At 40.3% G+C, this 14,957-nt stretch overlaps 1 protein-coding gene across 1 annotated transcript; it reads left to right on the forward strand.

Moving 5' to 3' along the window:
• The first annotated feature begins 426 nt into the window (after positions 1-426).
• Positions 427-9,416, forward strand: LOC142504749 (uncharacterized). The gene is made up of 2 exons (XM_075617533.1): positions 427-2,656; positions 9,130-9,416. Exons 1-2 carry the CDS (start codon positions 1,858-1,860, stop codon positions 9,165-9,167), a joined length of 837 nt encoding a protein of 278 aa, XP_075473648.1. The 5' UTR covers positions 427-1,857; the 3' UTR covers positions 9,168-9,416.
• Positions 9,417-14,957: the final 5,541 nt, after the last annotated feature.

The following is a 14,957-nucleotide window of genomic DNA, read 5'->3' on the forward strand; positions in this document are numbered from 1 at the left end:
GTCGGTGGTTCACGCCCCCAATGGCCGGTAGTCTCGAAAACAACACAAGACACGCGATTGCACAGCTGCTGGAATTTGACAGCAACTTGCTGTGATGGTTCGGAGGCTCGTTCTAGTTCTTGGTTGGCTTTAGCCTATGGCCTTAGACTGGACAGTGCCTCATTGAGTTAGGAAAGCTACGGTTTTGGCCGTTTGTGATTCGGATCATTTTTGAAGTCGTACGAGAATTTACGGTGCGATGTGCCAAATTTACTTTCGAAAGAGCATTTCATGTTTTGGCCTCCATTTCACCTAAATTTCGACCCTCATCTTTTTAGGAGCATAAATTCATAATTTTAAGCGTATTTTAATCATGACGTTACATTGGTTCAGTGTTGGTTCACGTTGGTTCGGAGTCATGATTAAATACGAAGTCGTTAGTAGTAATTGTCGCATTTTCACACTTAATTGCATAGTTTGGTCAAGAAAAATCTATTGCATATTTTTTTCATGGCATATTTAGGTCGCAGCGAGCCTGGGGACGATCCAATCCAGTTGGTAAAATAGTACAGGATTTTTCATTATGCCATTTAATTATATTACGTGCATAAAAATAGAAAATACTTATTTTTGAGATTTATGCGATATTGCTTGTGGTCAATTCACTATTATGGGAGCATTATTTTACCCGGTCGCCAGTGACCGATCAGTTCAGTTTGGTACCACCCGGTCTCCAGTGACCGGTCAGTTCAGTTCAGTTTGATACTCCCCGGTAGCCAGTTACCGATCAGTTCAGTTCAGTGCAGGGACCACATGCGTAGACCATAATCTCAACCGAAAATTATTATCAGTCATTTCAGTACAGGGCTCCAAGGAGCAAACATTTTTACTATGATATTTAATTCAGTCATGCACGTATTATAATTGCTCAGTACAAGTTATTTTCAGAATGCCTCATGACATGATATTTTATCCATGCAAATTATATTTTACTCGTTACCTACGATATATGCATGCTGAGTCTTTAGGCTCACTAGACTTGATTGTTGTAGGTACCGATGAGGTCAGGGCCGAGGGCGGGGACCTGTGAGCCAGCTTGGGTCGGCAGTAGTGGCACCCGAGGACCTCAGTTCAGCATTTATTATTTTATTACTCAAACAATTTTTATCAGTTGTTGGATATTCTTAAATTGGTATTTCGCAAACAAATATTTTCTTCCGCTGCCATTTTGACTATCAAACTTTGTTTATCGGTTTAATTATGAATGAGGCATTTTAATTATTTAAAAAGAAAATTTTTAATTTTCCTCAAATTTTCAAGCAAGGATTTTCGGGCCTTCACAGTTGGTATTAGAGCCGATGTTCTTGTAAAGGGTTACACTACTACTGACCACAAGAAGCTCACGAAGTCACGTCTTCGGTCTGTAAGTTTTACTTTTCAGCATTTTATTTAAAACATGAATTATTTTAACAGCATGCTTCCATGAAATAGTTTACGATCAGATTTTCAGTATTTCAGTGTTCATTTAAAATAAATTTTTGAATTATGCATGTTAGTTACGTATGGGTTATGTTTGGAACAGTATGCCTCCTAGACGTCAGGTAGGACGCCCGAGAGGGGGTGGTGTGCACCGTCATGAAAACGGGTTTGATCAGAGACAAGAGAGGCAGGCACCTCCTCCTCTTCCTCCTCCTCCTCCTCCTCCACCTCCACCTGACATGAATGCCCAGATGCTAGCTGGGATGACGCAGTTCTTCGCACAGTTTGCGGGGAACAATGCCGCAGCCGCAGCCGCAGCCAGGCCGACAGGGCCCGAGGCTGTTTATGAGAGGTTTATGAAGATGCGTCTGAAGGAGTTTTTCTGGGACGTCTGACCCCATGATTGCCGAGGGATGGATCAAATCCCTCGAGGTTATCTTCGAGTTCATGGAGCTTGGAGATGCAGACAGAGTCCGATGTGCCACCTACTTATTCAGTGGAGATGCCCGCTTATGGTGGGAAGGAGCAGCAGTAGCCCTGAACTTGGCTACACTTACTTGGATACGCTTTACTGAGGTTTTCTACTCCAAATATTTTGCCGAGGAAGTGCGTACCAGGTTGACCACTGAGTTCATGAGCCTGAGACAGGGTGATATGACGGTTACGGAGTTCATCCGTAAGTTCGAGAGGGGCTGTCATTTTGTGCCCCTGATAGCGAATGATGCTAGAGCCAAGATGATGCATTTCCTGGTGGGTCTACGGCCGATCTTGCGCCGTGATGTTAGGGTGTCTGACCCTACTACTTATGAGATTGCAGTCTCCAAAGCCCTAGCCGCAGAGCAGGATCTGCGGGATATCGAGAGGGATCGCCAGGGCAAGCGCCCAGCCCAGGTACCACACCGCCCTCCTCCTCATCAGCATCAGCAGCAAAACAAGAGGCCATTTCATGGGCCGCCTAGAAGCAGAGGCCAGCAGCAGCAGCGGGGACGCCCCAGCCCGAAGACTTTTGAGCACCCAGTCTGTCCCAGGTGCTCACGCCGCCATCCTGGAGCATGTATGTCTGGCTCAGGAAAGTGTTTTAAGTGTGGCAGTCCAGACCACATGTTGCTACAGTGCCCTCAGAGGAATTTGCCTACCCAAGGCAGAGTTTTTGCTCTCCATGCCACGGAAACAAACCCGGAGACTATGTTGTTGACAGGTACCTTTAAGCTTTAAGTTATTATTTGAATTTCCGTGTTTTGGGAATCGGGATTAAGATTTGAACTTAGAACCATGATAGGATTGCATGCTCTACTCAGTATTATTTGGAGATTTAAGTTAGAAGAACTTTGACCTTTGCATGTCTATAAGTTTAGTTCTTGTAGCTATTGGATTCAACTTAGAGTTCTGATCTTTCAGGAGAATTTTTATATCTGGTTCCGCTACCAAGGCCTTGATAGATTCAGGGGCCACTCACTCGTTTATTTCGGAGGTCTTTGCAAACTTTCTCAAGATCAAGACCATTGAGCTAGATATAGCCTTTTCAGTAGTGTTCCCGTCAGGCGAGGAGATGACAGCTACCAATGTTATCCGAGATATAGACCTTGAGCTGCACGGTAATCTTGTTTATGCGGATCTGATTGTGCTACCGATGCCAGAATTTGACATCATCCTAGGGATGGACTGGCTATTGAGGAACAGAGTGTTGATAGAGTTCCAGCGGAGATCTGTTCTTGTCCGACCGCCTGGAATGGAGCAGTTCTTATTTGAGCCGGGCAGGTACTTTCCTTTACCGCGCATTATTCCTTAGTTCAGGCCAGGAAGCTCATGCATAGAGGGTGTCGGGCATTCTAGCGACCTTTTTATCTGTCCCCGAGGAAACCCAGCCAATCAGCCTCAGATGTTCCGATTGTCAGAGATTTCTTAGACGTTTTTTCCGAAGACGTCTCTGGTATGCCACCCGAGAGAGAGGTGGAGTTTTCCATTGAGCTTATGACAGTACGGCTCCGATATCCAAAGCGCCGTACCGACTAGCACCGACAGAGATGGCAGAGCTTAAGAAGCAGATTCAGGAACTTCTCGACAAGGAGTTCATTCGCCCGAGCTTTCACCTTGGGGCGCGCCAGTCTTATTTTTAAAGAAGAAGGATGGCTCTTTGAGGCTTTGCATTGACTACCGGGAGTTGAACAGGGTTACAGTGAAGAACAAATACCCACTTCCGAGGATTGAGGACCGTTTTGACCAGTTGCAGGGAGCTTCGATTTCTCCAAGATATATCTGCGTTCCGGTTATCACCAGTTAAAGGAAAGAGATGCTGATGTCTCCAAGACTGCTTTTAGGACTCGTTATGGCCACTACGAGTTCCTTGTGATGCCGTTCGGTCTGACGAATGCGCCAGCGATCTTCATGGATCTCATGAATCGCGTATTTCAGCCGTATCTCGATCAGTTTGTGATAGTATTCATAGACGACATTCTCGTCTACTCCAAGAATCAGGAGGATCACAGTAGACATCTGACCACAGTATTGCAGACCTTGCAGAAGCACAAGTTATTCGCAAAGTTCAGTAAGTGCGAATTCGGTTAGAGAAGGTGGCGTTCTTAGGCCACATCGTTTCTAGCAGTAGTATTGAGGTAGACCCAGCGAAAGTTGCAGCAGTCAGATATTGGGTTGTGCCTCAGAATGCATCTGAAATCCGCAGTTTTCTTGGGCTAGCAGGATATTACAGAAAATTCATTCAGGGATTCTCCTCCATTGTCGTTCCACTCACATCATTGAGAAAGAAGAATGTGAAGTTTGTGTGGAGCGATGAGTGCCAGAAGAGCTTCAATACTTTGAAGCAAGCTCTTATCTCAGCACCAGTTTTGGCCATGCCGTCAGGGCCCGGTGAGTTGTCCTTTATACCGATGCTTCGAAGCTCGGTCTTGGCGCAGTATTGATGCAGCATGGGAAGGTGATAGCATATGCTTCTCGACAGCTGAAAATCCACGAGAAGAATTACCCTACCCATGATCTAGAGTTGGCCGCCGTAATTTTTGCATTGAAGATTTTGAGGCACTATTTGTATGGAGAGAAGTGCCAGATCTTTACCGACCACAAGAGCCTCAAGTATTTCTTTACGCAGAAGGAGCTGAATATGCGTCAGAGGCGTTGGTTGGAGCTTGTGAAAGACTACGACTGTGACATTAGCTACCACCCGGGTAAAGCTAATGTAGTTGCAGATGCATTGAGCAGAAAAGTCGCAGTGATGGCTCATTTGACGATTCAGAAACCTCTTCAGCTTGAGATGCAGAAGTTCGATCTAGAGTCATATCCTCAAGGTAGAGTTCCCCGTCTATCTACCTTGACGATTCAGTCTTCTCTTATTGACCGTATTCGCAGTAGTCAGCCAGCAGATGAGCAGTTGGCATAGTGGAAGAAGAGAGATGAAGCCAAGGGCAGTGTCTTGTATTCAGTCAGCGACGGTATAGTGCGATACCGGGACAGGATGTGGGTGCCTAACAGTGATACTATCCGAGCAGATATTCTATCAGAGGCCCACATGTCGCCGTACTCTATTCATCCAGGGAGTACGAAGATGTACAAGGATCTGCAGCTATTGTATTGGTGACCAGGGATGAAGAAGGATATCAGACGATTTGTATCCGAGTGTCTGACTTGCCAGTTAGTGAAGGCCGAGCATCAGAGACCAGCAGGTTTGCTCAAGCCTCTCCTTATTCCCGAGTGGAAGTGGGAGAATGTTACCATGGACTTTGTGACCGGATTGCCGAGGTCAGCCAGAGGATCGAATGCTATCTGGGTGATTGTAGATCGTCTTACCAAATCAGCACACTTCTTGCCTATTAAGACGACTTTCACCATGGTACAGTATGCGGAGTTGTATATCCGAGAGATAGTCCGACTTCATGGAATTCCAGTATCTATCGTATCTGACAGAGATCCCAGATTCACTTTCTCGTTTTGGAAGAGTTTGCATTCGACTATGCGTACGAAGTTGCTGTTTAGCACAGCTTTCCATCCGCAGAACGATGGGCAGTCAGAGCGAGTTATTCAGATTTTGGAGGATCTTCTCCGTGCTTGCGTCATTGATTTCTCTGGGAGTTGGGAGTCGAACTTGCCATTGTTAGAGTTCACGTATAACAACAGCTTCCAGTCTTCTATTGATATGGCTCCGTATGAAGCACTGTATGGCCGCAAGTGCAGATCTCCTGTTCATTGGGATGAAGTAGGAGCGAGAGCAGAGTTGGGTCCAGAGATTGTCCAGCAGGCTGCAGATGTAGTAGTCAAGATCCGTGATAGGATGAGGACTGCTCAGAGCCGACAGAAGAGTTATGCCGATCAGCGGAGGAGAGAGTTAGATTTTGCAGTGGGCGATCATGTTTTTGTGAAAGTGGCACCTATGAAGGGTGTCATGAGATTTGGGAAGAAAAGGAAGCTCAGCCCGAGATTTATTGGACCCTTTGAGATCCTTGACAGAGTTGGGACACTAGCTTATCGTGTTGATCTTCCGCCGAATCTGGCCGGAGTACACAATGTGTTCCACGTCTCCATGCTGAGAAAGTACATGGCGAACCCTTCGCATGTCCTGAACTTTGAGCCGTTGCAGCTTACTCCGAACCTATCTTATGAGGAGAGGCCAGTGCAGATCCTAGACAGGCAGGAGAAGAAGCTTCGGAACAGTTGGTTAAGCGAGTCAAAGTTAGATGGCTCAACCATTCAGAGGACGAAGCCACATGGGAGTCTGAGCCGGAGATGAGAGATCGTTACCCCGAGTTATTCGGTGAGTTCTAATTTCGAGGACGAAATTCTTTTTAAGGGGGGGGAGAGTTGTAGAACCCGTAATTAGACTGCGTATAAGCCATGCATAATTCTAGTATTTTAAATTTAATTGACTTCATTGCATGAGTATTTAAATGTTTTCTTTGAAGTTAATTATTTTATCCAGTAGATTAGATTTTTCTCTTTTCAGTTAATTCGGTGAGGCCGGACCGGTGTTGGAGTAAAGAGATAAAATTACTAGTAAGAAAACATTTTCCCAAAATTTATTTAAAGATAATAATGAGTAAATTTATTGTAAAAGAAGGTTTAAGGAATTATTTAAATAAGTTGAGATAAGTAGTAAATTGAGTTCAATAATTAATTCCTCAATTCTTTAAAATATTTAATGAGTAGATAATACACTAAAGATTTAAAGTTCAATATTTAAGAAATATTTTTCCCTCCTCTTTTATATAATTTTCGGCCCCAATGATTTGATTTAAAAGTTTATTTGACAACCCATTTAATTAATAGTCTTCCCTATCCATTTTTATTGGGAAATAGTTTTATCACAACAAATCTTCCATGATAATTAATTGAGCAAGATCCCACCCCACCTAGCTAGATAAAAATCGGCCATGCTCTTTTTTTTTTAAGATTTAATTGTGATTTTTTTTCAACTCATTCTTTATTTATCCCCTTAACTTTTCTAGATGGATTTATCCTCCCCAACTTTTAAATCACTACCAAGATTTAATTAAACCAATTCTCCCTTGCACCTAGACCTTAAAATCGCCCATATACACCTCTAGTATCCCCCAGAAAAATCTTTTATATCATTCTTTTCCTTATCACTCAAACTAGTAGATAGAAAAAATATTTTCCCTTCCCTTTATCTTGTATCTTCCCATTTAATTTCCTAGACTCCCTCCCACTCCATAATCTGGAAAATTCCAGCCTCCTTCAGCACTGAAAACCGTGAGAGCCTAGGGTAAAAACAAGGAGGAAAAACTTGAAAGAAAACAAGAGAAGCAACTCCGTCTCCTCCGCGCCGAGTCGTCGTATTCTTTCGTTTTTCATTCAAACGAAATCAAAGGCATGTCTATATTTTTTTCAAACCTCAATCAAGTCCTATTATCATTTATTTAACATTACATGATCATCTTTTATGTGCAAAAACCGAAACATGGCAAAAAAAAATTTCAGAAAAACCAAAACATGCAGATTTCGGTTTCATGACAAGCTTCACGGTTTCATTGGTTTTGTGAGTTTCAGGTATTGGTTCGGTTCCAGGCTCCCAAGGCTACATCTAGACATATTCGAGGATGGATTAGGACCACTTTGGTCCATTATTTCAGCCCCATGAATGAGAGAAACCGAAGATGACAGCAACTCACCATCGTTGCCATTTTTGTGCTTCGAAAATTCTGTGTGTGCTGTCAAAGGAAAAGGATCTGATCTTGGCTGCCCTAAGGGCCTTTAGCCATGGTTAGATCGCTTCCCTAGCATGTCTAAGACGTGGCTAAGTCGCCTTTTTGGTGGCTTGGTCCACGGTGAATCGGTTTTCAATTAAAATGCAAGAACAGCCCTGCACCCCCTTCGACCCCTTCATTTGACAGCATGTGTTGTTTCAAGTTTTGTGGAATGGTATGGATCTTGGTTGGCCTATGGCCCTTAGCCACGGTTCATACCCTACCACTGGATGTCTAGATCGTCCCATGGTCAATCAAATGGCCACTGGAACGAGTCTAGACAGCAAGCAAAGAAAAACACCCCTCACGCGCGCAAAGGTGCTCTCGGGTGGAACTTTTCTGATGTTGCTGGAATAATTCGAATTGTGGCTGGCCTAGGGCCCTTAGCCATGGTTTAAATAATTCTTTGGAATGTTGGTAAGAGTCTCTGATCGGTGGTTCACGCCCCCAATGGCCGGTAGTCTCGAAAACAACACAAGACACGCGATTGCACAGCTGCTGGAATTTGACAGCAACTTGCTGTGACGGTTCGGAGGCTCGTTCGAGTTCTTGGTTGGCTTTTAGCCTATGGCCTTGGACTGGACAGTGCCTCATCGAGTTAGGAAGGACACGGTTTTGGCCGTTTGTGATTCGGATCATTTTTGAAGTCGTACGAGAATTTACGGTGCGATGTGCCAAATTGACTCTCGAAAGAGCATTTCATGTTTTGGCCTCCATTTCACCTAAATTTCGACCCTCATCATTTTAGGAGCATAAATTCATAATTTTAAGCGTATTTTAATCATGACGTTACGTTGGTTCAGTGTTGGTTCGCGTTGGTTCGGAGTCATGATTAAATACGAAGTCGTTAGTAGTAATTGTCGCATTTTCACACTTAATTGCATAGTTTGGTCAAGAAAAATCTATTGCATATTTTTTTCATGGCATATTTAGGTCGCAGCGAGCCTGGGGACGATCCAATCCAGTTGGTAAAATAGTACAGGATTTTTCATTATGCCATTTAATTATATTACGTGCATAAAAATAGAAAATACTTATTTTTGAGATTTATGCGATATTGCTTGTGGTCAATTCACTATTATGGAAGCATTATTTTACCCGGTCGCCAGTGACCGATCAGTTCAGTTTGGTACCACCCGGTCTCCAGTGACCGATCAGTTCAGCTCAGTTTGATACTCCCCGGTAGCCAGTTACCGATCAGTTCAGTTCAGTGCAGGGACCACATGCGTAGACCATAATCTCAACCGAAAATTATTATCAGTCATTTCAGTACAGGGCTCCAAGGAGCAAACATTTTTACTATGATATTTAATTCAGTCATGCACGTATTATAATTGCTCAGTACAAGTTATTTTCAGAATGCCTCATGACATGATATTTTATCCATGCAAATTATATTTTACTCGTTACCTACGATATATGCATGCTGAGTCTTTAGGCTCACTAGACTTGATTGTTGTAGGTACCGATGAGGTCAGGGCCGAGGGCGGGGACCAGTGAGCCAGCTTGGGTCGGCAGTAGTGGCACCCGAGGACCTCAGTTCAGCATTTATTATTTTATTCCTCAAACAACTTTTATCAGTTGTTGGATATTCTTAAATTGGTATTTCGCAAACAAATATTTTCTTCCGCTGCCATTTTGACTATCAAACTTTGTTTATCGGTTTAATTATGAATGAGGCATTTTAATTATTTAAAAAGAAAATTTTTAATTTTCCTCAAATTTTCAAGCAAGGATTTTCGGGCCTTCACAGAATCGGCTAAGTTCTGATTTTTGCTCGAATTTACGTCTAGGAATGCTTATAAAGATGTTTTGGGATATTTAAGGAGTTTGGTAAGCTTCAGGTCAATTTTAGAGGTCCAGGGATGAAATGATAATTTTCGGGTTTCCAAGGGCAAAATGGTCATTTTGCACCCGGGTTGAGATTTTGGTCCTGGCAGCGACCTGAGCACAAATTTATGATATGTTTATGCATCATGATCACTATTTTTAAGATTTTATGAAGATATACGTTGCATGTTTGGATTTAAGAAAAATTGCATTGGTGCATAATTTTTATAAGTGATGAAAATGATAATGTTATGGATGACAGGAATTAGTTGTGGCTATCGAAGTATATGTAAATGTTTAAGACGTATATGTAAATGCTGATGATAAGGCCTAGGCACAGGGGATGGGTGATTCTTTCACTGATGTCCGACAGCCGCCGGGTACCGCGGTTCTATGTATGATGGATCCATCGTAAATGATGATGTACGATAGTCACCTCTAATGAACTGAATTCACCAATGATAAATGATAAATGATGAATGATGAATGATAAATGATAAACGATGAATGACGAACGATGATTAATGATGAGCTGTTTTGACACGTCATGATTTTACACGACACGTTTATGTTACTTTTTTTTTAAGTTCATGAAAGGTATGTTGAGTAAGGTATTTTTCACTGTTGTGGGCTATGTATATGTATTTGCTATTAACGGTGCAGGTGTGTTGAGTCTTTAGACTCACTAGGCGTGTATGATGCAGGTGAGCTTAATAATGAGGGGACTGGAGGTGTCGAGCTCTGAGTAGGCAGACCTGGTGTGGTGACACGACCCGAGGACCACATGTTTTCGGCATTATGTTTTATGAGATTTGAAAGGAGATGAACATTTTATGTACGCTGAGAATATTACGTTTTTTACTCCGTACGTTTACGTTTGATGTTGGTCATTTTAACTTTGAGATTTTTATTGTCAAATAAAGACGATTATTTTAAATGTTATTTTGTAATGGCGAGCTTTTTTTTTTTTAAAAAAAAAAAACAATTCCGCACTTTTAAAACTGTAGACTTTTCAGTTGGTATCAGAGCAAGGGTCCTGTATAGGGTTGTGCCACCGCGAGCTTCTGCCGCTCAGTCTTCAAGCCTCAAGTCTGTAAGCTATATGATTTAAATGTTTTTAATGTTATCATCGGCATGTTTACATGATATATGCTTTAGAGTACATATATATCTATCGTTATGTTTTGAGATTAGATGTTTCAAAATTTTTATGCATATTACGACATGAGTTGAGGAATCATATGATTTTCATGTATGCTGGCTTGTGGTGGAATTGGACATGAATAAGAATTTTGCTTTTGGACATTAGGAAAGGTCGGAAATGAATTGTCTATATTGATTTTTGGTTAGTAGTACTGATGTTCTACCTTTTGGATCATAAGTTAATCTTGAAGATTATGAATGCTCTTGGGGGAAGGCAGGGTTTTTAAGAAAATATTGATGGTTCGTGGTTGCCAGTTGAATTAATTTTTAAGGATTCCATGTAAGGAATAATGATTCGAAGACTACGACGATTTTTGAAAATATAAAAACGTAGAATTTATGTAGGATACATGCTCTACCTATTTGGACTTAAGGATTGAATTGAGAATTTTAAGGAGCTAGTTGTAATAACCAATAATTTGAGGACCTAAGTGCAAAATAAAATTATAAGGGACTATTATTGAATTTACCAAATTTGTGGGATTAAATTTTGAGTTTCGAGAAATTTAAGGTTTAATGAGGCAAAAATCGAAAATTTAATGGGGAAAAAAAAATGTAAATTTCTAAGCGTTGTAGGGCCAAAATGGTAATTTTCGAGAACTTTAAGGGCCAAATTGCAAATTCAAAAATTTTTGAGGATTAAATTCGAACTTGGAGAAACACTTGGGTTAAATCAGTAATTTTTCAAGGTCATGGGAATTGATTTTGGGTTTAATAAACTTAAAATTATTGAACTATATGTTTCGAGGAACCTATCAATGGAATTAGGAGTGCCAAGGACTTATAGGTAATTGTGGAATTTTTTAGATTTGGGACAAATTGGATAATATTCGAGGAAAGTAAGAATTAATTTTACAATTTTTAAGAAATTTGGGAACTTATTTAGCTATAAGTGAGAATCGAATGGTTTAAATGATAGGAAATTTTCATGACTTAGGTTTGAAGGGATATTTAGAACCTTGAAACATCTGGGTTATGATAGTATAAAGGGCATTGTAGGATGAATCAATATGGGCTTCAAAATCTAAGTGTTAGTAAATAATGTTGTGACAAATTAAGAATTTAAATTGATGACAATTTAAGGTGAAGTTGATCAGTTAGTTAAGTTAAAACAGTAAACATGTAGCCAACAAAATTTTGGGAACTTAAATTTGATGTATCATAATTTTTAATCGTGATCTTAAGAGTTAAAATTATACCTTTGTTGGAATTTAATTTTTCTAGAAAGTTGGATGTGATTGATGGTTAAAATATTTGATAGACGCATGTAAGAGGTGAGGTAGACACCTTGTCTTGAGGAATTTTGAAAGTCATTAAGAAACTTGAGGCTAAGCGGATATGTGTATTGGAATTATTTTATCCAATGCTATTTGGATTAGGTAAGTTTGAATTTCAAATTTATGGTATATCCGTTCGTACGAAAAGTTTGGGTGAAATACAAACAAAAGAAAAATAGTTGTGTTCAATATAAGTTATCAATGAATGAATATTAAGATTTTTATCGAGTAGGAAATCTAAAATCTTGATATGGGGATTTTAGAATTTTATGGGTTATAAGTGAAATTGAGTTATTATGTAAAGGCCCGTATTTCGTATTCATAATTTTGCGGAATTATAAAAAAATTTCTAAATAAATAATTATCTTGTCTCATTTAATTAAAGTAAATATGTAAATAATTTTAACTTTAAAATAACAGCGGAAGCAAATATTGTTTTCAACCAACAATTTAAAAATAACTCAACGTAAACATTAACTTAAAAATAATCCAACGTATTAAAACTGAGTTTGAATAATAAATGGTGCATAAATTAAATCATAAGGTCCTCGGGTTTACTACTGCTGTCCCAAGATCGCTCACTGGTCTCCGTCCGCGGTCCCGACCTCATCAATACCTACAACAATCAAGTCTAGTGAGTCTAAAGACTCAACATGTATATATCGTGAATAACAAGTAAATATATCATAAAATCGCATGCAACGTAAAAATAAAGTATCGTAAAGCATACGGTGAAAATCGTATTATGAATAATTATAGCTACGTGCATATCTGAAAATTCATACGTAAAAGCTTTGCTCAATAGAGCTCTGTCATAACATATCATAATTTTTCTGGTAGAGATAATATTTCTAAGCTAGTGGCCCATAACATAGCGTAAGCGCCTGATCAGACTAAACCACAGTATACTGGGCGGTAGAGATCAATCACAGCCCTTGGACTGGATGTCCGTACCCATACATAATCATAAACCGGTCGTAAGTCACCGGGCGGAGAGGTCCTCGGTTGTTCCTACCGACTTCCAAACCCATAAGGATAAGCTGGCCACGAGACATATCGCATATATCTCAAAAATAAACATTTTATATTTTTATGCACGTAATATAATTATAACCTTATTTTTACCAGATGAGTTAAATCGTTCTCAGGCTTGCTGTGACTTACTACTAATATGTGACACATGAAACAAATCTTAACTTGACAAAATCTTAACAATAGAACCGAAAACGAGACGATTTGGACCAACAACTTGATTTTTAACCATGGCTTCGTACCAACTCGAACCAACATTAAACCGACGTTTAACCATGATTAAAAATACCCCAAACGTGATGAAAAATATGCATAATACTGTAAAACACGAAATTAGGTGAAAGGAATCGGAAAACATAAAACACTCTTTCGAGAGTCATTTGGGCACCTTTCGCCGTAAATTCTCGTACGACCTCTAAACTCGACCAAATCACGAACGGCCAAAAACATGACTTTCCTAACTCATTAAGGTACTGTCCAGTCCAAGGTCACGGGCTAAAAGCCAACCAAGAACTCAAACAAGCACCAAAACCGTGACCCATTGTTGCTGTCAAAAGTGCAGTAGTAGCAGCTTGCTTGTTTTGCTCAATTTATGAATCTCCTGGCCATTGGGGCTTGAACCACCAACCAGAGACCCTTACCAACATCCTAAGGCATGGCTTGGACCATGGCTAAGGGCTAAAAGCCAACCAAAAACCGAGCTAACAGCTAGGACAATGCACATCTCAAACCGAGAGCACCCAGAAATTCTGTGCTGTAGTATTCGAATGAATTTGTTGTCTTATTTCGTTCCAGTGGCTATATGATCAACCATGGAATGATCTAGACATGAGGGAGTGTTTTATGAACCATGGCTATAGGTTAGAAGCCAGCCACAATCCATCCAAACACATAGAACCCGAAATCATCACCCATACCAGAAAAATGAACCATGGGACATGTGTGTGTTTTGTTTTAAAAATTCGATGGGACCATGAACCAAGCTTTGAAAGAACACCTTGGTCACGTCCTAGACATGATAAGGAAGGGTTCTAACCATGGCTACAGTCCCTAGGACAGCCATGATTCGAACTCCCATCCCAAACAACCAATTGACAGAATTTTTGACAAAATCTGCACTTAATGGAATTGTTGCTGTCCATTCTTTGTACTGAGTGTATGGACTGAAACAAATGGACTAACAACACTCTAACACCCTCTGAAGCATGCCTATATGAAGCCTTGACAGCCTGGAACCGAAGCAATCACCTGGACTCAGCAAAATAAACTCAACCGTGAAGATAAATACCAAGGGCCGAGATGTTGTACAGAATTTTCCAAAAATTTCTTGCTGTCATTTTCATGTTCTTGCTTGAATCATACTTACATAATGGTTTAAACATATCTATAGAACTTGATTGAAGAGCAAAGAAACAATATATACATGCCTGGAATTTGTTTTGAAGAAAAACAAATCAAAACGACAATACGACGCGATGGAACCGAGTTGGATATCTTCCTTTCTTTTCTACTTTTCTGCTGATGTTCCTTCGATTTCAGCTGCTGTTTTTCTGATTTTTTCGAAGCTTAAGGTTGTAGGAAGTGTAAGGGATGCAAGTGAATGATATAGGAGGTTTTAAAGGTGTAATAATATCCATTAAGTTGGGGGTTACAAGTCTAGGAGTTGAGGGAATTTGAAATGCTTCTTTTTGCTTCCTTGTTGCCGATTCCTTATCATCTTATTCTTCTATTTTTCTTTCATGTGCATGTTGATTTGCTAGGTATTTAGTTGAGGAGGAATTAAGGTTAATCATTGTGTTTGACTACTCATAATTTGTGAATTAAAAGTGGAAATGAATGAAAAATATCATTTAGGAGTGACTTAAATGAGTTTATTCCACATTTGAATTTGTTAAAAAGAAAAGGAGGTACCGATTTCCTACAAATTTTGCATGGTAATTTATGGTTT

This window comes from Primulina tabacum, chromosome 10, assembly GCF_025594145.1.
Source record: "Primulina tabacum isolate GXHZ01 chromosome 10, ASM2559414v2, whole genome shotgun sequence".
Taxonomy (NCBI): Eukaryota; Viridiplantae; Streptophyta; class Magnoliopsida; order Lamiales; family Gesneriaceae; genus Primulina; species Primulina tabacum.

Coding starts and splice junctions, on each gene's coding strand:
- LOC142504749 (XM_075617533.1), top strand. CDS start 1,858: ATGATTGCCGAGGGATGGATCAAATCCCTCGAGGTTATCTTCGAGTTC. Junction 2,657..9,129: donor GGAGACTATGTTGTTGACAG/GTACCTTTAAGC, acceptor TGATTGTTGTAG/GTACCGATGAGGTCAGGGCC.